This window comes from Gekko japonicus, unplaced genomic scaffold (genome assembly GCF_001447785.1).
Source record: "Gekko japonicus isolate JY-2015 unplaced genomic scaffold, Gekko_japonicus_V1.1 scaffold224, whole genome shotgun sequence".
Lineage (NCBI taxonomy): Eukaryota > Metazoa > Chordata > Lepidosauria > Squamata > Gekkonidae > Gekko > Gekko japonicus.
In genome coordinates this window covers 276,606-302,752 of record NW_015170894.1, presented here as the reverse complement: position 1 = coordinate 302,752, position 26,147 = coordinate 276,606, and the positions used below count along the sequence as shown (strand labels likewise).

The 26,147-nt window shown below is 49.3% G+C and overlaps 1 protein-coding gene across 1 annotated transcript in view; it reads right to left on the bottom strand.

Moving 5' to 3' along the window:
• The window catches only part of LOC107116551 (A-kinase anchor protein 13-like), a gene marked incomplete at its 5' end in the record, with an annotated part of 206,382 nt that overhangs the window by 134,954 nt on the left and 45,281 nt on the right, over positions 1 to 26,147 (bottom strand). The window contains 2 exons of the mRNA XM_015418487.1: positions 5,341 to 5,417; positions 18,295 to 21,058. Coding sequence (XP_015273973.1) covers positions 5,341 to 5,417; positions 18,295 to 21,058 — 2,841 coding nt within the window. The remainder of the gene's footprint in view (positions 1 to 5,340; positions 5,418 to 18,294; positions 21,059 to 26,147) is intronic.

The following is a 26,147-nucleotide window of genomic DNA, read 5'->3' as shown; positions in this document are numbered from 1 at the left end:
CCCTCTCTCTTTGAAGAAGTCTGCATGCACACAAAAGTTTATACCTGGAATAAGACATTGCTGGTCTTCTTAAAAGAGCCATGGGACTCCATATTTCTCTCTCTCTCTCTCTCTCTCTCTCTCTCTCTCTCTCTCTCTCTCTCTCTCTCTGGCTCTTTCCTTCCCCCTCCCTCCCTAGAGGAGGAGGAGGAGGAGCCCTCAGCCAATCAAAGGAAGGGAGGCTTGGCTTTCTTTCTCTCCTCTGCAAAGCAGTAAATAGGAGAGACTGGACAAAAGGCGCTGCAATGAAGGAAACAGGAAGCAGCTGAAAGCCACTTGCTCACAGGCCAGATAGGGGCTGGATCCGGGCTGCAGGCTGTATGTTTGGTCTAATCTGTCTGGCAGCAGCTCTTTGGTAGAGGTCTTTCCCATCACCTATTACTTAATAAAACATTACTTGTAAACTGCCTTCAGCCACGAGGAAAGGCAATGTACATGTATTTTAATAATTTATTTTATTTTTGGCCATCAAGTCACAAACAACGTATGGTGACCCCATAGAGTTTTCAAGGCAAGAGATATTCAGAGGCAGTCTGCCTTTCTCTGCACAGCAACCCAGGACTTCCTTGGTGGCCTCCCATCCAAGTACTCACCAGGGCTGACCCTGCTTAACGTCTGAGATCTTATGAGTTCCAGCTAGCCTGGGCCATCTAGGTCAGGACAATAAATAAATAATACATAAATAAATACTACTTGATCCTTTTATTCTATCCTATCCAGGGATCAAACCTGGGACCTTCTGCACACAAGGCAGGTAGCTTTACCACTGAGCCACTGCCCATCCTCTTGGACACTGGTTGAGAATGGTGTGACTATGGAAGTCCCAAACTTGAAACACATCCTGACCCAACCTCATCAGATCTCAGAAGCTAAGCAGGGTCAGCCCTGGCTAGTATTTGGATGAGAAACCACCAAGGAAGTCCACTAGGCTGAGGCAGGCAGTGGCAAATCGCCTCTGCTCGTCTCTTGTCCGGAAAATCCTATGGGGTTGCCGTAAGTCAGCTGCAACTTGATGGCACTTTCCAGCATCAAAAACAACAATACAGTCCACAGTAAACAATGACCGAGAAAAACCAATAAATAACAACTGTGCACTGACCAACCCACCCAAGAGCAATAGAAAAGAGACTTCAATACAATAAGTGATGCATGTAATCCATCATAGGACAGTACACAAATCCATAATATCCCAAAGGGAAAGAACAAAGTCCAGAATAACAATCTCTCATAACAATCAAGTCTGGAATAGATGTCCACAATGAAGTCAGATGTCCACCACTTTTCACAGGTAAACAATCATTCAGGTTTTATATGGGCCAGGTCTCCTAAATTTTAGAAAGCACCTACAAGGGTTGCTACTATGTAAGTTGGACCAAACATGCCTCCACATGTTAGGAGACCTGGCCCATATAAAACCTGAATGATTGTTTACCAGTTAAGAATATGCTAAGAGACTTACAGTATTGGCTCATGAGGAAGGACCTGAAGTCCGAAACACTAATTTATACCTAGGAAAAGTGTTGAAAAGTGGTGGACATCTGACTTCATTGTGGACATCTATTCCAGACTTGATTGTTATGAGAGATTGTTATTCTGGACTTTGTTCTTTCCCTTTGGGATATTATGCATTACTTATTGTATTGAAGTCTCTTTTCTATTGCTCTTGGGTGGGTTGGTCAGTGCACAGTTGTTATTTATTGGTTTTTCTCGGACTTTCCAGCATCAGCCTGGAATTCACCCCTGCCGTATCTCTCTCTTTCTGCCTTAGCATCCAAACTCCAATCTGCAATACAACACTTGACCTACTCTGACACGGCTGTTGTGAGAGTGATAAGATAAAAACACAAGCATTCTCTAAAGAAAACGTAACATGCTAAACGTGCGTATCTTTTTTTATTAATCAAAAAATTACTTGCACATAATCAGAGGAAGGGCACAGGAGGGTTTGAACGGTTTTAAAAGGTCTGGAATCCATCAGACTGTCCCAGCAAGGTCACTTCCCTGAGCTCTGCCCCTCACCTTCACAGGCACCATCCTGCATCTTCACAGGCCTCCCTATCACTAAATAACTCAAAAAACAGGATCACGAAACCGCGGGGGAAATCGAGCGAAGCCGTGGGTCAAAATGCAGCCGCGCGGCTTCGAGTGGGAAATCGACCAGTAGAAGCGGGGCAAAGGGAGGCGCGACCGCGGCGCAGCTCTTGTGTGAAATCGGCCTCTGCATCATAAAGCAGGGTAGAAATACTGGCTGCTGCCGGCATATGTGTTCACAGGTATTTCAGCCTTCCCTCACTCCTGCCATGCGATGTGAGGACCACTAGGACAGATGGGTTTTACAAGAAGAAAAGTCAGAGAAACTTGAAAGACAGTTATCGTACAGGAGTCCCCAACCTTTCTGAGCCTGTGGGCACCTATGGAATTCCGATATAGTGGGGGGGGGAGCCACAAAATGGCACCCACCAAACAGTTCCTGCAACTTAGTTCAGTCACACAGTGAAGACCCTCATGCTGAGGTGGCAGCTACTGCCAAAGCAACGTTTTTTAAAAATCTGCAAAGCCAATCAAGCCAGCAGTGGCCAACTGGAAGCCTTGCTGGGCAAAACCTGGCCTGGTCCCTCCCACTTTCCACAAACACTTGGCAGGCAGTAGGAAAGGTGCTGGAGGGGGCCATGGCTCCCATGAGCACTACACTGGAGATATCCCTGCTCTGGGATTACATCTGACTGTAAGGTGGCTGGCGGCGGCGGCGGCTAGTCTCAAAAGCGGCAAAATAGTGGCAGCAGGGCTATTTTTGGGCAGGAACGCACAGGAGCGGAGTTCCGGCTGGCTCCTGAGTTGGCCACGCCCAGCAGGAACTCATTAGCATAATAGGCCACACCCAACAGCAAGAACTCATTCGGATTGGCTACATTAGGGGTGTGTGGCCTAACATGCAAAGGAGTTCCTGCTACAAAAAAGCCCTGGGTTTTGACAACAAACAAGGTAAACGGAATAAGAAGCAAAAGGTGGGTGTGGCTGGATGACCACACTTCTGGTAACATGGGGTGTGCGCAGGGGTCATTTCATGGAAAAAGAGCTAGGGGAACTCATTAGCATAACTCATTAGCATATGCCACATCCCCTGACATCAGGGGCCCGGCGGTGGACCTGCAAGGCCGGCGGGAGTGCGAGGAAGCCCCGCCAAGGCCCTCCCTGGCCCTAGGCAGGCAGGGGTGGGGAGAGGCAGGGAGGAAGCAACTTACCCTCCCTCTTCTCCTGCCTCCTCCTGGCTGAATGAGGGCTGGAAGCGGGGCGGCCAGAAGCAGGGCGCGGGGCTTCGTCATGTGCCCCGCCCCCCCGCACCTCACCCGGCGGAACTGCGTTCCCCCGCGATCCCTCCCGAAATGACCTCTGGATGTGCGGCCTAATATGCTAACGAGCTGTGCTGCCAGGGGTGTGGCCTAATATGCTAATGAGTTTCTGCTGTTGGCCTATTATGGTAATGAGTTCCGGCTGGGCTTTTTCTACAAAAAGAGCCCTGGGTGGCAGGTTCATTTGGGCAAACACTCCCCACCCCCCCCCCCCCATATGCAGAACAATAAGAGTATGATTAATTTACAAAGGAAAATGAAAAGAAAACCCTGCAAATAATAGCGTGACAGTATGTCTGAGCAGGCTCCAGGAACACAAACACTTAAGAGCAGCTGACGGTCACTTAAAGGGGGGGGGGGGGAAGATAGGAAAATAGCCTGCTAACGCAGCCCAGAATCCCTTCAAAAAAAACTTCCCGGATGCAATTAGAAAGGCTACAACTCAGGGGGAGGGCACCCGCTTCCCATATATAAGGCCCTGGCCTCTTCCTTTAAAGGATTTCTGGTGTTTTATTTATTTATTTATCACACTTGTACCTCACCCTCCCCGCAAGCGGGCTCAGGGCGGCTTCCATAAAAACATAAATACATTAAAATACCCAATATTTAACCAACAATAAAACATTATAAATACAAAGTGCTGGCGACTGATTAAATTAATCGAGATGGTATATTACAGGAATAAATTTCCACTGCCCAGATGTTCCACGTTGTTTCTGCTCATAATCAGTTAGATGTTAAGACCACGGGCCAGACCTGCTGTAATGGCCTGCAGTAAGGGCCTGCAGTAGCGGCGGCCCCTAGTTAAATGCCTGGCGGAAGAGCTCCGTCTTACAGGCCTTGCGGAACTGCAAAAGGTCCCGCAGGGTGTTGAGAAAGACCTTTCTTGGATTTTAGAGAGCAGCTGCCAAAGTAGCAAGCTAGAGGGACCAATGGTCTCACTTGCATGTAAATCATTCTGAGAATTGGTTCCCGCCCTTAAATCGGTACAGTTATTAAAAACCCATCGTGCTGCCCTGCAAATGACCCAACAAGAATCAACAATTTATTTATTTGCTTCATTTATACCCCCTCCTTTCTCCCAATAGGAATCCAAAAGGGGCCCACACCATTCCCCTCTCCTCCTTTTTTTTATCCTCACAACAACCTTATGAGGTAGACCCAAGGTTACCCAGCGGGCTTCTATGGCAGAGCGGGGATTCAAACCTGGGTCTTCCAGATCCTAGTCTAATCCTCTAACCGCTACACCACACTGGCAAGAGATGCAAAATGCCTCACTGAGATAACACAAACCTACCACCGTTCCAGAACTTCTGATGAGAAAGCCAGCGACAAATTCTGTGTCGCCCATGCAACCAGATGCAGTAAAGTCCTCATGCCTCCTCCAGGGTACAACCTACAAACCCAGGGGGCTGAGCCCATAACCAAGAGGCTCCCCAGGGCCATAGACCAATCCCTTGAACCAGACGGGCAGGTCTGGCAGGCCAGACTGAGCCCTTAAGCTACCAGTTGCTGATCCCCAACACACTGTGCAAAGGAGATGACAAACAGAGCTATGGAGACGTGTATTTCCCAAAGGAGGTCGACGGAAAACGGCCGGAAACGACCCTGACTAGACTCCCAGTCAAGCTCTTACGATGCAACAAACCAAGTCATTCTCAGTCCGGCTCATGTGGCTGAAGCACTCAGAGCTCTGTGAGAAGCTCAGCCCCCAAACCGATGCGTATGGCAGTGAATCAACTAGTCCATGACTGAAAGTTTTCCCACCAGGAGCGGGGTGGGTGGGGGGTGGGGGGGGTTGTTTTGAGAAAGGAGCAACAAAAACGGGGGAAGAGAATAAAAACAGAGGTTTGCCTTCCTTGTAACAAAGGAGGAGGAGATTCATGATTTCAACCGAGAGTCACATGCCTTTCGAAAACCATGAAAACCAGGGGTGTCAGGAAGAACTTACGATTGCTTCCGAAGTGGCGTTCTCTGTGAGGCCTTGCAAAAAATCCATCTCCTCTTCAGTTTTCACCTCCGAAGAGTCTGCAGAAACAAGAGGAGAAACCGTCATGTGGTTTTCAACAAACTTTACCACCACCACCACCCATGTCGCTGAGACCTCTTTCTCCAACAAAACAGGGTGGATCTTTTCCCCAGTACTCCAACAAGCTCTTCCCACTCCCCCCCACCCTGCATCTCCCTTCTACAACATACAGCTGGTATCAATCCACCCAATACAGCTGGTTTGTTTTATTTTTATTATCCTTGTTTTCTTTCCTCCAGAAGAACAGAGGAGAGACACCAGTGGACAACAGGGAGAGTCCAGGTAACATACAAGCTAACCAGGCAATCTATTGCCTTACTAGAACATGGAAACTCCTCTGCTTCTTTCCATAAGCAAAAGCCACATAATACCTTTTATTGAGACTGCCAAAATATCACAAAACAGTGTGGAAGGTTTCACATTCAACAGAAATCTTCACCAGACTGGAAGTACAGTAAAAAAAACAAAAAAACACCCCAAAACTATTTGTTTACTTCATCAATACTCTACGTTTCTCCCTGATGGGGACCCAAAGTGGCTCACCACCCCTCCATTTTATCCTCACAACCAGGGGTCATTTCCTGTAGGAGCGCACAGGAGCGGCGCTCCAGCAGTAAAGAGCCCAGGGGGCGGGCACATGCAACAAACCCCACCCCCTGCTCCCAGCAGCCCTCAGTCAGAGCAAGAAGCAGCCAGGTAAGTTGCAGAGCCCCCCAGTCCAAAGTAGTCCAGTGGCACCTTTAAGACCAAGTTTTCTTCAGGTACAAGCTCTCCCTCCTCTGTTAGGACAGATCTGCACGTTCCCCCCCCCCCAATAGCTAGCAATCCAAAACAGACCAGTGGAGCCTGAGCGGTGGGTGTCGCCTTCTGACACACTTCCGGTGATGTCAGGGGGTGTGGCCTATGCAAATGAGTTATGCTAATGAGCTATGCTAATGAGCTCCTGCACCTCTTTTTCTACGAAATGACCCCTGCTCACAGCAGCCCTGTGAGCTGGGTTATGCTGAGAGTCTGCTGGCAAGCTTTCATGGCATAGCGCGAAATAAACCTTGGGCCTGCCAGATCCTAGCCCAACAGTCTAATCACTGCACCACACTGGCTCAACAAGATGAACGGGCATGCCAGTCCCCAGGGCGGGGGTTCCCATGGTTTCGGGGGCTTCTCCCTGCTCCCAAACAGTCACGTCCCTGCATGACTTCCCCGACATGATGCCATCACCCGGAAGTGATAGCATCACGCTGGGGACGTTGTGAGGGGGACGCTCTGGTGTAAGGGCAAAACTCCATGGTTTTAAGCTCGTTTTACCATAGAGTCTTGCCCTTAAAACAGAGCATGGGACGTCGTCACGTTGGGGAACATCCCAGAATGCCCCCCCAATCTCCCTGGTGGAGCACCAAGGTGACCTGGCAACCCTAAAGATGAATAATGCCATACATCAATGAGAAGGGACAGGGAAACACCACAGTAGTTCAGGGCATGGTGGAATCATCACAGAGAGACACTGTGGAGTAGTGGTTAGAGTGCTGGACTAGGGCTGAGAAGAACCCGGTTCAAGCCCCCGCTTGTCAAAAACCTTCACTGGAGGACTCTGGGATTGCCGTTTTCTCTCAGCCTAACCTACCTCGCAAAGCTGTTGTGAGAATGAAATGGAGGAGGGGGGAATGGCGGAAGCCACTTGGAGCTCCTTGGAAGAAGGACAGGATTCCAGTGCCCTGAACAACAAATAAGTAGAAAATCCCTGAGTATGCAGTTTCTACAGTCACAAAATGGAATGTGTGTTGCCGACTTCACTGAATTGCTTGGTGTTATATGCAAGCAGATATCAGGCAACACCAAGGGCTGCCTGGGCAGAAAAGCCGGAAACAAAATGGCCACCCTCCCTTTGAAAATATGAGGCCTAGCAGCTAATTGTCTTTTTATATAACACACAGGCACTGAGTTCCCTACCATGTTTCCTGGTTTCCCGGTACATGAAAGTTAAAAGACCGCTTATGATTTGCATGTTTCTGCACCAATCTGATAGACTAAAAAAATCCGCACAGGATTCTCCCATGAATACAAATTCCAATGGAGTACTCAAGCTAGCCTGTTGCAAGAAGAAAAACTACAGAGGACACCTGTGACACCACAAAGACAACACATTTGTCATAGCATACGACTTTTCTGAGCTTCTTAGAGGCAGTGAGCCAAAGAGGTTGCACAAGAATAAATCGTTAAGGTATCACAGGATCTCCTTTTCAGCTTCCGCACAAGGTTGACGTCTTAGGAAATCAGAGCTTGAGCTACAACTTCTCTCCAAAGACATGTATCAGGGCCAAGGTGAAGGCCAGCTGATGCAAAGCAGGAGAATCAGTAGTAAAGCATTTGAAGGCTAGTTCCAGGCCACTGGCTTTTCTTCCATAGTGGAGTCACAGAAAGGGAGTTTTGGAACAAATACATGAAGCTGCCTTACACCCGGTCAGCCCATTAGCCAAGCAAGTTCAGTGTGGTCTACTGTGATTGGCAGCAGATCTACAACATCTCCAGTCAACATCTTTCATGTTACCAGTTACCTGGAGATGTTGGGGACTGAAACTGGGACCTTGTGCTTGCAAAATGACAGCTCTAAGAGTTCATACACTGGATGAGAAGAGGTTCTCTATTTTTCCAGCTGTCGACATATCCCAACATACAGCAGTATGCAGGGACAGCTCTGCCCTAAAGGAGAGAGGTGGTTGTTTGAAAGACAGGTAAAGTTCATGCTCCCTTCCTGGGGTTGCCAGGGTTAAGGCAAACTGTCTCAAACACACACACAGTTAAAAGTGATAAGCACTTGACGAAAAGGGACAGAACTTAACCACAAGTCACCATCACACACTGAATTGAGATAAGATTGAACTGAGAAGTTGGCAGAGCTAATTTGATGCGAAAAAGTTTGCTTAGCATCAGTTAAAATGATTTTCAAGGGGGGGAAACATACAACCAGTTAATTAAATACCTACGATTTTAACAATGCCTTTGTACAAACACAATATTTTAACCAGGCACTGATAGGTCATCTTTTTGTCTGCTTTTAATGTTTGTAAGCTGCTTTAGATCCGTATGGGGAAACATGAAAGATACATTATTTTTAAAATATAAGATTCAATACCAAGGATGGGGCCTTTTAGAACATATCATCATCATCATTGTATGGCACTGTGTGCAGTATAGCCAGGAGATCCTAAGATTGTCTGGCAGTCAGAAGCTCTACCTCTTTTAGCATTATGCACCACTAAGGTGGAGAGCTAGACTTGTTTTTGAGGCAAGAGACATTTAATAAGTGGTTTGCCATTGCTTGCTTCTGCATCACGACCCTGGTATTCCTTGGAGGGTGCCCTTCCAAATACTAGCCAAGGCCAACCCTGCTTAATTTCTGAGATCTGACGAGATCACTGGAACGCTGGAGAGCAGCCAGGGGTGATCTAGAGAGACCAAGAATCTGCCTCAGGATAGGGTGGCTTTATATTTAGAATCACAGAGTCACGGAGTTGGAAGGTGCCCGACAGGCCATCTAGTCCACTCCCCTGCTCAATGCAGGATCAGCCTCGAGCACCCCTGACAAATGTTTGTACAGCCGCTGCTTAAAGACTGCCAGTGAGAACATATAAAGCCACCTTAGAATAGATAAAGCCACCTTATCCTGAGGCAGACCCAGGGGTCATTTCCTGCAGGAGCGCACAGGAGCGGAGCTCTGGCAGTAAAGACCCCCAGGGGGCGGGCACATGCAACAAGCCCCACCCCCTGCTCCCAGCAGCCCTCAGTCAGAGCAAGAAGCAGCCAGGTAAGTTGCAAAGCCCCCGTCCCCCCAGTCCAAAACAGTCCAGTGGCACCTTTAAGACCAAGTTTTATTCAGGTACAAGCTCTCCCTCCTCTGCCAGGACAGATCTCTGCACGTCCCATCCCCCACCAATAGCTAGCAATCCAAAACAGTCCAGTGGAGCCTGAGCGGTGGGTGTTGCCTTCTGATACACTTCCGGTGATGTCAGGGGGTGTGGCATATGCAAACAAGTTATGCTAATGAGTTATGCTAATGAGCTCCTGCACCTCTTTTTCTACTAAATGACCCCTGGGCAGACCCTTGGTCTCTCCAGGTCAGCACTAGCTGCTCTCCAGCATCCAGAGACCCTGAGGTCTTTCACATCACGTGATCCTTTCACCTGGGGATGCCAGCCATTGAACCTGGGACCTTCTACATGCAGAGCAGATGCTCTGGCACTGAGCCACAGGCCCTCTGCTGCAGCTCAGACTGTGGAGTGCCCTCTGCCTGGTGCCTCTTCACAACCAGATCAACCTCTTTTTAAGTTATCTGCTGTTTTATTATCCTCCCAGGCTCTCTCAGAAGGTTCGTTCCCTCCATTTTTACCGTAGTTCCTGTCCGACCTGCTGATTATTTGCTTGCTATGGTTATATAATACATATAAATGCTCTTAGTGATTTACTTACTTGCTTTTCTACTGTTATTCAATTTTACTTACTTGCTTTTCTACTGTTATTCAATTTTGTTTTTATTCTGTTTTATTTGCTGCTTGGTTTTTTTTTTTAACTTCCATGGCTCAAAATATACTCAATTTTAAAGAGTATTATTTATTTACTTCATTCATTCCCCACCTTTTTTCCCAATAGGGGCCCCAAGGCGCTTATATCATTCTCCTCTCTGCCATTTTATCCTCACAACAGCCCTCTAAGGTAGGCTAGGCTGAGTGCATGTGACTGGCCCAAGGTCACCCAGCAAGCCCAGGAAGGCAGCATGACCGCTTCCCATTACACAGTGCAAACTTTTGACAGCAAAAATCAACAGTTGCAAAGGGCTGGAGGTGGCAGAGGCTGCCACAAATCCTCTCTCGCGTGGCAAAAGGGTTGCCAGAAGAGGATCCTGTTTTGTTTTTGCAGCGCAGCGGTTATTCCTTTGCAGACACAAAACTTGGGGGGGGGGCCCCACAGAGCATGTCTTGGCAAGCAAGAACACGCTCGGCTCCAGCTCAGAACAAACAACGCAAGCGTGCTTGGCAAGAGGTGCTGACCACAAAGACACACACACAAGCCACACTGATTTCATACAAGGGTTTTTGAAGGGGAGGGGGGAAACAAAACCTGGGGGGGGGGCAAAGAGGAAAAAAAATCCCTGTATCCCACCTTTACAAAAGGCCCTGCGACTTATATCGAAACAGGTACAATCAGGAAGACCTTTCTTAGGATGAAAAAAACCCGCCACTAACTTTTGTGGCTTTTAATAATGACAACTGAGAGGAAACATGAGCAAAGTGCTCAGAATTATGTGCGGCCTGGGGACAGAGACACTGCTCCTCTCCTCGCACGGTGGGGCAGTCATGTAGGACCGTTGCACCAGTGGCTTCTTAGCCAGGATGCCTGGGTGGGACCTCCAGGTTTAGAAGCAGCACATCCAAGAACTACCAATCAATAAACCTTTAATGGCATATACAACATTAAAATCAGAGACAGAAAATGACACAATCCAAGAACTACCAGCTCCTAGAGGCAGGCACAAAACACAAAGGCGACGGTATCCTCTGCGCCTATGCGCCCATATGATTCCCTGTGAATGACAGACTAGGTGGGCCTTTGGTCTGATCCAGCAATATGGTTCTTCTTACACTGCCATCGCGACAGCAGGAGGATTAGAACGGACAAGAGGAGCCAAGTTCTTCCACTGGAGTATAATTTCCTTCCCAAATTCCCTCCCATGAGATTTGGTAATGACCACCTGCTGAAGTGACTTGAAACAGGGAGGATTTGAAGGGGGAAAACACTTTTTCTTTTACATGTCTAGATATGAGAATTCAGATGTATAGATATCCCTAGTTGAATAGCATTATTTTAAATTTTGCATTGGCTATGTCTGACCAATCAAATTGTGTCAAGGGAATATTTTGTAGGATAGGACTCCAAATACTGAGTGGATTATAGAATTCACATTCGTTTTTGGTTGTTGAGTCGTAGATTGAGAGATTCTCCAGCATGAAGATGTCCCATACCTTATTGATCCATTGAGACAGCGTTGGTGAGTTTTTGTTTTTCCAATTCTTAGCTATGGTCATTTTTGCTGCTAACATTAATAAGTTGACTAATTGTTGAGTTCTTTCAGTAACGACCACCTGCTGAAGTGACTTGAAACAGGGAGGATTTGAAGGGGGAAAACCCCATGAAGAACAGATCTATCAACGGCTAGGAAGCCACAAGAGTGAGATAGAACCTCCTGTTCAAAGGCATTCCACCTGCGAGTAGGGTAAACACAACAAGGAATGGTTGCGGCTCTCCTGCCCTGCTTGCAGATTTGCTGAAACTGGCTGACTAGCCTCTGAGGGGGACTGCAAAGAGCCACTGTACCCCCCCCAACCACCCCGGTTCGTCTTGGGACTCATGCCACACGCAAACCAGTATACAAGTCACACGCCCAACTCCATGGAACTCCAGGGTGACCATGGTCCTGGGCAGTGTTCCCTCTAAGCTGAGTTAGTGTGAGCTAGCTCACAGTTTTTTAGCCTCCGGCTCACACATTTTTGGCTTAGCTCAGGAAGGAGGGCTCCAGAGCAAACTAACTTATGCAGTAGCCAAATCGCTCACTCACAACTCTAATGCCGGTAGCTCACAAGGTAGAATTTTTGTTCACGAGACTCCACAGCTTAGAGGGAACACTGGTCCTGGGGACAATTGCCCACCCCCACCCCCTCACTGAGGGAAACCGGAAGCTGGGGACCTTTGCTCTGGTCCTGCGTGGACGTTTATTGCGCACTTCAACAAGGGAAAGAAAAGAGGGTGGAGGGAAACACTTATGGCACCTTAGCCACGACATGGTGCGTGGGAACCCCTCTGTCTTCTGCTTCTGAGACCAACCTGTTAACTTGGCATCAGGTAGGACAGATGCCTGAGGACGTCTCGGGTGTCCCTTTTGGAAGAAGAGCAAGATTTGAGACTGGCAGTGCCTTAGATACCAACAAGAGTTCCAGGGTGTAGGCTTTCAAGAGTCAGAGCTCCCTTCGTCAGATATAAGTAGGACTAGAGATCCCAGAGCCCTTCTACCCTGGGAATCCTGTTGGTCTTTAAGGTGTTGTGTAGTGTAGTTATAAGATTATGCATGGGAAAGAGCAGGTAGAGAAAGAGGTACTTTTCTCCCTTTCTCACAACACAAGAACTCCTTGTGGGCACTCCATGAAATTGCTGAGCGGTCGGGTTAGAACGGATAAAAGGAAGCCCTTCTTCACCCAAAGAGTGATTAACACTTGGAATTCACTGCCACAGGAAGTGGTGGCGGCTACAAGCATGGACGGCTTCAAAAGGGAATTAGATAGGCATATGGAGCAGAGGTCCATCAGTGGCTATTAGCCACAAGGTATAGATAGGGACTCTGGGGCAAGTGATGCTCTGTCATCTGGTGCTTGGGGGGGGGTCAACAGTGGGAGGGCTTCTAATGTCCTGGCCCCATTGGTGGACCTCCTGATGGCACCTGGTATTTCTGGCCACTGTGTGACACAGAGTGTTGAACTAGATGGGCCTTTGGCCTGATCCAACATTGGCATCTCTTATGTTCTTATGTGGTGGCGGCTGCAAGCATGGATGGCTTCAAAAGGGAATTAGATAAGCATATGGAGCAGAGGTCCATCAGTGGCTATTAGCCACAAGGTATAGATAGGGACTCTGGGGCAAGTGATGCTTTGTCATCTTGGTGCTTGGGGGGGGGGTCAACAGTGGGAGGGCTTCTAATGTCCTGGCCCCACTGGTGGACCTCCTGGTGGCACTGGTATTTCTGGCCACTGTGTGACACAGAGTGTTGAACTGGATGGGCCTTTGGCTTGATCCAACATTGGTATCTCTTATGTTCTTATGTTCTTAGTGCCCTCAAGTCAAGTGAGAAGCAGGGGTGGCTTGCCATGGCCTGCAGAACTTCCCTTAGTGGTTTCCCATCCAAGTACCAACCCTGCTTAGCTTATTCATTTCTTTATTCTTTGATTCAGTTTTTATCCCACCCTCCCCGCAAGCAGGCTCAGGGCAGGTTACAAATCACAAAGTAACAACATAATCAAATAGTGAAAACCATATTTCTCAGAAAACATAAATCAGCTTCTGAGATCAGGCTATACTATACCATTCCACATCCCCTTTAAGGCGTTACTGGGCTCAAAATCATGCACTTCTACTGCAGACCAACATGGCTAGCCACCTGAAACTCTTCTCTTGGAAGAAGAACAGGATAAAAAGGTTTAAAACATGTTTCAAGAATCCACTACATATTAAACCCGCCGTTCCTCCAAGGAGCTCAAGATATATGTCATTTTCTCTTCCCTTGTACTATGACCACATAATACCACGAGGACCGGAGTGGTGTACTGGTTAAGAGCAGTGGACACTAGTCGGGAGAACCGGGTTTGATTCCCCACTCCTCCTCCACATGAAGCCTGCTGGGTGACCTTGGGCCAGTCACAGTTCTCTCCGAACTCTCTCAGCCCCATCTCCCTCAGAAAAAGCCTGTTGTGGGGAGAGGAAGGGAAGGCCATTGTAAGCTGCTTTGAGACTCCTTAGGGGTGAGAAAGGTAAAGGTAAAGGTTCCCTTGCTCGAAAGCCAGTCGAATCCGACTCTAGGGTTGCGGTGCTCATCTCCATTTCCAAGCCGAAGAGCCAGCGCTGTCTGAAGACGTTTCCGTGGTCATGTGGCCGGCATGACTAAACACCAAGGTGCACGGAATGCTGTTACCTTCCCACCAAAGTGGTCCCTATTTATCTACTTGCAATCTCTTGCTTTCAAACTGCTAGGTTGGCAGGAGCTGGAACTAGAGATGGGAGCTCACCCCGTCATGCGGCACCCGGGTCTCGAACTGCTGAACTACCGACCTTCCACAGCCTGCAGTTCAGCGTCTTAAGCACTTGAGCCACCGCAGCTCCTAGGGGTGAGAAAAGCGGGGTATAAAAACCAACTCTTCTTCTTCCTACAAGGTGGGTTAGGTAGAGAGTGTGCAACTGAGTGAAGATCACCCAAAGAGCTTCATGGCAGTGTGGGGATTTGGAAGGGTGTCTTCCCACACCCTAATCCAACGTTCTAACCACGACACCATCCTGACCTCGACAGACCCCTGGTTTGACTCAGGAAAAGGAAACCTCATGTGTTTCTGTACGCTAACCCTGGGAACTGATCACTAACTAACCTAATAATAACAATTATTGCACTGCATTGTGTGTGGTCTAGCCAGGAGAGCCAAAGATTGTCTGGCAGCCTTAAGTTCTAACTCTTTTAGTGAGCTAGACTTATTTTGGGGGGCTGAGAGAGCTCTGAGAGCTGACCCAAGGTTACCCAGCTGGCTTCACGCAGAGGAGTGCAGATTCGAACCTGGTTCTCCAGATTAGAGTCTGCTGCTCTTAACCGCTACACCACACTGGCTCTCACTAACTAACCTTCTGACCCAAGATGCACATTCTCTATGCTATGGGGACATGATCAAGTAGAACAGTACCTGCTGACATGTTCAGCTCATCCCTTATCATAAGTAATTCCTGGAAAGGTAAGGTTTTGTTCGTTAGTTTTAAACAGGCAAGGTTAGGATGGTAAATAAACAAATCTGTAGCCCACCTTACAGCCCTAAGGAGAAAGTGGGCTAAGAACTCCAGTACTAGGGGAACCGATTAAGCCAAACGCAGAACTCAGTGGTGTCACAGAAAGACAGCAAGTGGGAAGAGTTATGGGGAAGGCAGTGTGGTGTAGAGGTTAGAGAGCTGGAAGAGGATCGGGAAGTTATCCCTACTACGAAACTCACTGGGTGGCCTGGGGCCAGTCACGCTCTCTCAGCCTAACCTACCTCACAGGCTTGTTGTACAGAAAAAATGAGGGAGCCTCACACACCTGTCCAAGATCCTTGGAGGAAGGGTGGAATAAAACTGTGGTCAATCGGTGCAGTACAATTATTGCCTAATGTAAATTGGGGGGGGGGGCGGCCTATTCAAACACCATTCGTGGTCAATCGGTGCAGTACAATTATTGCCAAATTTAAATTGGGGGGGGGGGGTGCCTTATCCAACACCATCTCCTTGCCCCACAACGCGTAATGACCTGTTAGATAAACCAGGTAAGTCAAGGTAATCCTCATCTTCCCACCAAATGAGTCCGCAAAAGTTGCCACTGCCAGTTCTTTGCAACACACTTTGGACAGCCAGAAGGAGAAGAACTGGTTCATCGTATTTACAAAACAATAACCTTGCATGAAACATTCTGAGTAGTGAAAGCAACGCATAAACGCTGAGCCGTGTTCCTGCCCTCTCTGGTCCCGCTCGCCAATGTCTCTAGCCCGCAGACCACGCTTCCTCTGCAGGGCGAACGGCTGATTAGAAGACCGGCAAAGCTCCCCCCACCTTGGGACAGCTGCTACTTACCCCCTCCCGTGTCCCCCCCTCATCCCTCAAGACCTGACCCTTTCAGCAAAGGACATGCCTCCACTGCGTTCTGACCCACAGCTTCCCAAAAGCCACGTGGGGTTTGTGACCCACAGCTCAAGCAAACCAAGCCCCAGTCAGAACGTTCCCCTGTTTTTAGCCCCAGCATCGTACTTATGTCAGGTACGCCCCAGGAAGTACATCTAATTACAGGTTCCGTTCCCAGCTTCTTCGCTCACGTCTTCCTGCGCTTTGTAACCGACGGTTCCACAAGGAAGCCGTTTTTACACTCAGACTCTTCCTCTCTGTTCTGCTTCCAATTCCGCACTTCCACGTGGGTAAAACCCACCCCCACATCCCGGAGGCCCTCAAAGGAGTTAGCGCTTTGAAACCCCAGGGCACAGTGACCCACTCGCCAATCTCTGCATACTGCCCGACAAGCCAGTTTTTAATTATATGCAAAGCCACGGAGCTGCATTTCTTTCCATCACCTGCTGTTCATCTGTTGCACCCTCCCCCCACCACCACCATTCACCCAACAGGGAAAGGAAGGGGGGGGGTAGGAGCCTTGATCTTTAAAAGCAAGCTCAGCGAAGGAGGAGCAATGGGGAATCAACAGGCCTGGCCGCCACTCCCATGCTACTGAAATATCAAACCACAATATAGCACAAAAATAAAATGGAGCTCGTTAAATGCTGATTCATTTCGAGACGCGTCCGGCCATCGCGGCGGGCCAAGGCTTGCCAAGCGAAGCTGCGCTCTTACCAATCACGCTCTTTACCAAACACGAACAAGGCCACCCAGCCCAAAGCAGTTACTTAGACAAGCCAGCCCCCTTACCTTCTTTTTCCCTGTTCAGGGGGAGGGGAATGAGCTACCCTCGTTTTCTGCACACGTACCAAAAAAAAAACCATCCCAAAGTTTTCATGCATTTGCAGTCCCGATGGTTGGGACCAATTCTGCTACCAGTCAGCCCGTGCTCTGGTGTGTGCAGAGGGAGGGGGTTATTCTGAGGCTTGGGGGGGGAGGACCCGCCGCACCTTCGATTCCTCTGGGGGCGACGTAATAGCAGCAGGGAGAGAGAGAGAGAAAGAGATTTGCTGTTTACGTTTTAATAGCCGTCTGAGCAGGTAATAGCTGTCTGAGCAGGTAGGGCTATACAAAACCGGCCACGAGCTATCAGTAAGGGTCAGCTAGATTGGGAAGAGACCTTCTCTTTCTCTCCCCCCCCCCTTTAACCTTTCAAATAATAATGCTAAATAGTAATCATAATGCATTCAGCAAACTCCGGCTGAAGTAGGTGCAAAAAATGGTTTAATAAAGGCGTCCGACCGGTCTGTCCTGATGCTGTCCTCCGCAGCCAAAATCCCGTCTCCTCTCCCCACCCTTTGGCTTTGTCAAGTCGGAAACGAAGGCTCAAGTCCCAGAAAACTCTTAAAACTCTTTCAGGGGAAAGGTAACCCTCTGCACAGCGTTAGGACTTTGGAAATGCAAACATGGGGCGGGGGGAAGAGTTCTCATCCTCGATGTGAGTGACCTAAAAGCACCGGTTTGGAACCCGGGCTGGCTCATTTGGGAAGGACGCTTTTAGAACTTCGGCAGCTGATGCATGCGCGCGGGGGGGGGGGGGATCTTTAGACACTGCCGGGCTGTGTTCTCCAGTTCCAAGCTAGCAGCGGAGAAAGCAGCACGACTGAATCATAAGTTAGTCTAAGCACCTGTTCCAGGACAAAAGCCACAAAAAATAAACAAGAGTCCTAGCAACTTAGCATTTCATGGCACTGAGTTTAAAATGACCCTGGTAACAGCATTCTCCAAAGAGGTAAATGAATGGGCATGTTTGGGGAAGGGGGGGGGGATGGAGCTTTAAAAAGAGAACCACATCAACCTCTCCAAGGGACAGTTTTCACACGTGCAGATTAAAAACAGCAAAGAGACCTGCTGGATCAGACCAAGACTCCATCTAGTTCTACACCCTGTCTTCAACAACAGCCAGCCCAATGCCCATAAACAAGGCATGGAGGTGACAGCAAGCTCCTACCCCCCAACACACACCACATGCCCCAGACCTGGCACCTGGGCACAGAGGACGCGTTTTAGCCATTGCCAGACTTACCCTGCATGAATTTGCTTAGGGAAGCAGCGCATATTTACATACATAAGAACATAAGAGATGCCAATGTTGGATCAGGCCAAAGGCCCATCCAGTCCAACACTCTGTGTCTCACAGTGGCCAGAAATACCAGTGCCATCAGGTGGTCCACCAGTGGGGCCAGGACATTAGAAGCCCTCCCACTGTTGACCACCCCCCCAAGCACCAAGATGACAGAGCATCACTCGCCCCAGAGCCCCTATCTATACCTTGTGGCTAATAGCCACTGATGGACCTCTGCTCCATATTTCCCCTTGCTTGTTCCGGAAAGTCAAATACAGAAAGGATAACACACACACACACCCCAAGACAGAGCTCTGTTTCCTTACCTGTAACAGGAGAGGGTCTCGCCGCCTCCAGGTTTTCCACCCTCTTCATCGGTCCACCAGACAGCAAACTCAGATCCATTTCTCCATCAGAGATGGGGACAGCATCCGTCATGTGCTGGTCATCAGGCCTAAATTCCATGAGGGGGGGAGTTTCCATGGGGTTTCCAGCTACCGATCCCAAGGAACCATGCGGCACTGTAGCTCGATCGGGGTTTCCTGCCGTCTGCTCAAGAAAGTTAACATCTGCAGTCTGGACAGAATCTTTGGCTCCCACTTTTTCCACGGGGGTAGAGGGTGGCGGTGCCGAAAGGTGGGATTCCGGCTCGGCTTTCCTTTTGCTCCCGTTAGGCTGAGCCACGACTTCTAGCGGGGCAGCTTCAGGCTCAGGTCCCTCCTCGCTGGCCGAAAAGAACCCTTCAGGGCCAGAGTCACAGTCCCCCAGGGGCTCCTCAGCAATCGGCTGGAGCAATGGCCTGGGGGACACATTTCCCACCTCCTCCTCCCCCCCAGTGTGAGGAACCCCGGCCGGTGTGGGGAGCTCACCAATGAGCAGAGGAGCTTCTAAGAGAAAGGAACCCCTGCAGGGCGGAGGGCTGGCCTGCAGACTGGGGCCGGGCTCTGCTTCTTGGCTCAGCATGATGTCAGGAGGACGGGGAGCCCCATCGGCACACGCGGAGGTGCCCTCCAGCAGCGCAGGCCCTTGCAAGCCACCCGCGGCGGCACCCGCTCTCACATTCTCCCCCGCCTCCAGGCCGCAGGCTCCCACCTTTAATCCGGGCTCGGCGTTCCCGTGGCTCTCTGGGAGCTCCTCGCTCTGATCACAGGGAGGAGATTGTGCAACAGCCTCCACTGCCGGGGCCTCGGAAAAACACTCCGCCTCGCCAGGCCGCTCCTGCCCCAGTTTGCTGGAAGATGGCTGAGAGGGAGAGCTGCCCTCTTTGTTTTTTTCCGGCTGATCCACAGGCAGGCACGTCCCCGCGGGCGGCTCATCGGGCAGAGGGCTTCCCTGTTCGACAACTGCAGTCAGCTGGGTGGCTGCCTCTTCGGCAACTTCCTGGTTTTGTTTAGATTCTTTAGGATGAATAGCAGAGGGTGTGCCCAGTAAATTACCCTGCACACACTCTGTGCCCTCACCACGCAAAGGTAGGGCCAGAGCCTCTGGGTGCAGGGATGCCTCCTGGCCAGCAGGGGCCGCTGTGGCGTCAACAACCCGGGCAACGATCAGCTGGGCTTGTTGGATCACCTCCTCCAGCAAGGCAGAAGCCACGGCCAGGATTTTATTTTCGGTGCTTTGGCTGGACCCGTCCAGCTTGCAGTGGGTTTCAACAACCTCCGGGCTTTTAGGGGGCTCTTCTCTGGCAGGGGATGACATCGCAGGGCTCAGACAGCTCGGAACTGGCCCACAGACAACGGCAGGGCTGGTGCACAGTTCAGAAGAGCTGCCAAAATCATCTTTCCCAACCCCTGCTTTCGGACTGTGGCATGCAGCAACCTCCCCCTGATGGAGGCTGGTCAAATCAGCACTTCCCCCACAGCTACAGCTTGGCGTTTCAGTTCCTAGTGCCGCTCTCCGGGAGGTTATTTGCTCGCCCTGCAAGCTACCCACAAACTCTCCTATCCTACTGCCGGCACAAGCAGCCTCAGGCTCCACACCAGGCCTGCCATCTTCCACGTTGGCACTAGAGTTATCATTCTGCACACTGGTCCTCAAATCTGTAACTGCCACCCCAGCACCCCCAATCACGGCTTGCTCCTCGCTCTCATTCGCCTCCAAAAGGCGATCGCGTTTGGGTGCCGTGTTCATCGCCACGGCTTCCGTTTCAGGACCTGAAGCCAACTTCTGCACTTCCTTCACTAAGAGCTTGGGATCCCCTAAATGTCTTGCAGTATCGGTCTGAAGGTCTGCCCCCACCGTTCTGCAACCACCAGACTCAATGGGACCAGTGTTTGTGTCTGTTCCTAAGTTTCCATTGTTTTGAGGGCCCCCTGGTCGCTCAGGTACATTCTCCCCATCTCTGCAGGCAGCAACCCCACTGACATCTACAAAACAGGATGTGGCAGGATCCGTCCACGTGGCTGCAGATACTTCCACAGCTTGAGTTTCAGAGGGACTGCTGTTACTCTTCCCGTTCTCCGCACCGTGCTGTACCACGGCAGTCCCCGTACAACTCTTGCATTCTGCTTGCCCCATACCTGCATCACAGGAAGTGGGCAGCTCACAGCTCCTTCCAGTGGTTCTTCCTTCAACCGCTTCTACCTCCTGGTGCAAATTACTCTGCTCACCCAGGCTGCCTTTCTCCAGCCCCCGATCGGAGGAGTTCATTCCAATTCCCTTTTGCTTTGCTCCAGAACATGGGAGTTCCACGGCACCCTCAAGTCTGGCCCCTGAGCTGAGCTTGCTGTCACTGGTATCCGGTATTTCTCCAGAATTTACAGCAGCGGATGGCTCCTCCTCTTCCTCTTTGTGAAGCAAGCTGACTTTGTTTTGATCATAGGGAACAGACTCCGGTTCTTCCGCACCCTGTGGGCTTCCCAAACTTTGCGGCGTGCTCAAGGGCTCCTCCGGTTGCTTGCAGCCCTCCTCTTTGGGGCAGGCAGGGACCAAGATCGGCATCACGTTGAGATTCGCTGAGGCAGACAGACCTGCTCCGTTTCCTTCTTCAGTATTGTGGTCTGAAGCAGCTGCAGGGCCTCCTGACTTGGTGTTTGAACAGCCGCTCTTGAAAGTGCTCTTTGGTGGAGGATGTGGGTGTTCGCTCACAGTCTGGAAGAAGCAGAAGGGGGAGAGAGGTTAAGTTTATTCTGCGATATGTCACACTCTGTAGGCACACACTTAATTTTGTAGATAATACTTTTTTAAAAAAATCCTGCAATACGTCTATCGACGAAAGAAAACGCCAACCAACAATGACTGGCAGGGTCAAAAAGGCTGGCAAACCTGTTGACTAAGACAATCCAACCACCACCACCACCAAGGCTCCCTCTAAGCGGTGGAGTCCTGTGAGCAAAAATTCTACTTTGTGAGCTACTGGCAAAGTTGTGGGTGAGCAATTTGGGTACTGCATAAATTAGTTTGCTCTGGACCCATCCTTCCTGAGCTAAGACAAAAATGTGTGAGCTGGAGGCTAAAAAGCTTTGAGCTAGCTCACACTAACTCAGCTTAGAGGGAACACTGACCACCACCCGAATAGTACCCGAAGTGGCTCACATCATTCTGCTATCCGCCATTTTATCCTCACAACAACCCTGTGAGGTAGGCTAGGCTGAGCATTTATGACTGGCCCAAGGCTACCCAGTGAGCTCCCAGGACAGAGCATGGATTTGGGGTTGCAAAGGGAACTTGTCTCCAAAAGCAGCTGCCCCCACACCCAAGACACCAATATCTCAGCAGCACTGCAAAGAAGAAAAGGAATGGTTTGGGCTTGTCATACTGTGAAGTTTCTTATTTTATTTCATTTTGTCATTTGTTATTTATGCGTTTGTTATTGCAGTTTCTATAGCCTTTTCCAAGTTTTGTAAGCTGCTTGAGAGCCACTGCTTGGAAGGAAGGTGAATGCTTGACGAAGCATGGTTTTTGCTCTCCTCTATCTCATAAAATTCAGGGTCACCTAAAAAAACTGATGGCAGCAAGTTCAGGGCCGCATTGTATAGTAATTGGCCAGACTAGGATCTGAAAGACCCAAGTTCAAAACCCCACTCTGCAATTGAAGTTTGCTGAGAGACCTTGGCCAGTCACATGCTCTCAGCCTAACCTACTTCACAGGGCTGTTGTGAAGACAAGCTGGAGAAGAGGAGAACAATGTTTATCTATTTAAAAAATATATTGGCTGCGTTTCTACGTTATGGAACTCAACGTGGCCTACGATGCAAACAGAACATACAACATGAAAACACATAAAAGGCCATGAATTAAAATCACAATTTAAAACCAATAGGCAAGAAAACTAAACTAAACTAACTGAATGCCATCCTGAATAAAGCCATCTCCAGCTGCTTCCTCAAGATCTAGCGCGAAGGGGGTCAGATGCCCCTCCCTCAAGAGACTGTTCCATAATTGTGGGGCCACCACCAAAAATGCCCTCCCTCGTGTATCCAGCAGACGAGCTTCCTCAGTTGATTGGACAATCTAGAGAGCCTCTCCCTGTGATTTTAACTCCCAGGCAGGAACACCCCGGTCCCAAGCTTTGTAGGGCTTTAAAGGACAAAACCAGAGCTTCTTTTGTAGAAAAAGCCCAGCAGGAACTCATTAGCATAACAGGCCACACCTAACAGCAAAAACTCATTAGCATATTAGGCCACACCCCGTGTTACCAGAAGTGTGGTCATCCAGCCACACCCACCTTTTGCTTCTCATTCTGTTTACCTTGTTTGTTGTCAAAACCGAGGGCTTTTTTTGTAGAAGGAACTCCTTTGCGTGTTAGGCCACACACCCCTAATGTAGCCAATCCTAATGAGTTTCTGCTATTGGGTGTGGCCTATTATGCTAATGAGTTCCTGCTGGGTGTGGCCAACTCGGGAGTCAGCCGGAACTCCGTTCCTGTGCGTTCCTGCCCAAAAATAGCCCTGGACAAAACCAACATCTTGAATTGGGCTTTGGAGAGGATGGGTAGCCAGGGTAATCGCTGTAATACCAGGGTTACATGACCCCAGTAACTGGCCCTGACAAGCAATCTAGCTGTAGCATTCTGTGCTAACGGCAACTCCCTGAACACTCTTCCAGGATATCCCAAGTAGAGCATATTGCAGCAGTCCAGTCTAGATCTAAGGTGTTGATCACTGTGGCTAGATCTGGCTGAATGGGTACAGCGGACACACTAGCCGAACCTGGGCCACAGCGCTCCAAACCACCACATCTACCTGGTTTTCTAATGTGACCGCTGCTTCAAGCAGCGCCCTCAAGCTGTGAACCTGGCTTTTCAAGGAAAGAATAACCCCATCCAAGACAGGAGAACTCAAGTCCCTGGTCTGCCTTCCTATGAAATCAGAGCACCCTTGTCTTGTTAGGATTACAGGTGGGTAGCCACGTTGGTCTGAAGCAGCAGAACAAAGTCTGAGACCAGTGGCACCTTTAAGACCAACAAAGTTTTATTCCTGGTATAAGCTTTCATCAGGGATAAAACTTTGTTGGTCTTAAGAAGAGAAGAGAAGAAGAAGAGATTGGATTTATACCCCGCCCTTCACTTGGAGTCTCAGAGCGGCTTACAAACTCATTTCCCTTCCCCTCCCCGCAACAGACACCCTGTGAGGTGGGTGGGGCTGAGAGAACTCTTGACAGAAACTGCTCTTTTTCAAGGACAGCTGTGCCAGAGCTTGTGACTGACCCAAGGTCATCCAGCCAGGTGCGAGTGGAGGAGTGGGAAATCAAACCCGGTTCTCCCAGATTAGAGTCCGCGCACTTAGCCACGACACCAAACTGGCTCTCTTAAAGGTGCCACTGGACTCAAACATTGTTTCGTTAGGATTACGTTTCAGTTTGCTCTCCTCATCCAACCCATCACTACCTTCAACTGCTGGCTCAGAGCATCAATAGCATCCATGTGGTAGAATTGTAGTAAAATGCAAAAATACTGGAAAATGGTACATAATGTTATTTTAGAGATACTAAACCTAGATGTTTTGTTAGCACCTGAAATTTATCTATTGAATATAATTCCAAAAGGTTATGTCAAGCAAGATGTATATTTATTAGTATATATCATAACAGCTGCAAGAATACTAGTGGCTAAAAATTGGAAAACGGACAAAATTCCCTCGAAAGAGGATCTAATAGCTAAACTTCTTAAATTAGCGCAAATGAATAATTTGAGTTTAATACTCCAGAATAAAGACCAAAAAATACAGAATAAAAGATGGTTAAGGGTTTACAATTGGATAAAACATGTAAAAGTAGAGTAAGAAAAAGAAAAGTGGAACGAACTATAATGAACATAAGGCATGTAACTTGATGTAATGACTCTAAAAATCTGTGTAATCTGAGATACTGAAATGGTTGTAACTAAATTGAAAATATGAAAAATAAACGTGGGGGGAAAAATAGCATCCTTGGCATTATGTTGCAAAGAAAGGCTGAACTGGATATAATCCATGCATTGGTGACACCACAGTCCAGACCTCCTGATGTTGTTAAGCTGCTTTGGGTCCCCACTGAGCAGAAAAGCGGGGTATCGATATCTAAATGAACAAAGAGAATGTTTCTTCCTAGGGTTGCCGTCCCCCCCGGTGGGGCCAGGGGATCCCCTGATTCTGGGGCCCAAATCCGTCGCCGGACACCTGGCTGGCAGGGGAAGCCCCACCCAGTAGTGATGTTGTCACGTGGGGGCCATTGCACGGCGATGATCTAGCATTTGCCCCGAATGCTAGAGTGTCACTGTGCAATGACCCCAGCATGATGATGTCACTACCAGTGATGTCATCACGCCACGCGCATAAAGGAGCCCACCCCCACCCCCACCGGCTACAGCAAAGGTGTGACCTGGCAACCCTATTTCTTCCTGTAATATGTCATTAGCTTATGGGTGCCCTGCCACAAGACGGGGCAATAGCGACCGTCCTTCTTAAAAGGAGTCTTGATCAGTGCTCCCTCTAAGCTGGGTTAGCGTGAGCCAGCTCACAGTTTTTTAGCCTCCGGCTCACGCATTTTTGTCTTCGCTCAGGAAGGAGGGCTCCAGAGCAAACTAATTTAGGCAGTAGCCAAGTCGCCCGCTCACAACTTTAATGCCAGTTGCTCACAAAGTAGAATTTTGGCTCATGGGACTCCACAGCTTAGAGGGAACATTGGCCTTGATCCGCCTACAAAATGCCAGCCTTGGTAGCTAACTGGAACCTCCGTCTTCAGGGGCAGGATGGCTCTGAATGATCAACACATACTGAGGGCCACCAGAAAAGGGCAGTCCCCTTGGCAACCTGCTTGCAGCCTGTCCCAGAGGCATCTGGTGGAAACAGGCAGCCATTTTATTTTATTCGAACCGGACTAGTTGGGCCTTTGGTCTGACCCAGCGGTGCTGCTCCTATGGGGAAGGACACACACACACACAGGTGGAAACAGGCAGCCATTTTATTTTATTCAAACTGGACTAGTGGGGCCTTTGGTCTGACCCAGCAGTGCTGCTCCTATGGGGAAGGACATACACACACACACAGCTCAGTTTCTGCTTTCATCAAGTACAGCCCACTCCTCCTTTCAAGCTTACTTCTGCAAAATCCTGAGGACTAGAAATCTCCAAGTAGAGATTCTCAGGATATTGAATGTGAGTGACACTCAGCTCCTCAGTTCTGTGTTTGGGGTACACTTGGCATCCACCCGCAGAGCCAACTGGCTTCACAAACCTGTCCTCGCGTCTTTTCTGGAATATGCTGTGCTACTTGGCATGAAGAGCTGTGTTTTTCCTTAAATATCTGCACAAGTGGGCCCATTCCAATGGAGCCTCAGCTGCCTGATAAGGGTGCAGCAAAGAGCAGACAGAGGAAGAGAGGCACTTGGGCTGGCTCCCAGCCAGCAGGGTAAGCAGACCAGACAGAAGGGACACTTGTTCTGGAACAAGCAAGTGTTTCAGGAATGGGGGGGGAGGGAAAACAGCACAGAGAGAGAGAGAGAGAGAAGCAAAATGGGACCTCTCTCCACCCTTTCAGTGAAGTCGCTTGGCGGCCAGAGGCTGCAAAGAACAGACCCTCTTCCAGAGGAGACCGACAGCCTCTCCACTGACCCTACATGAACTGAAATTAAAGTAATTGCAAGGCCCGGGTCCACGTTCAAATCTGATTAGAAGTGAAGCAAACCAGGCCTCGAATGAGGGTCATCTAAACATAGCGCTTCCGTTGTACCCGTAAGGAAAGGGCAGGGGGGAGAGAGAGAG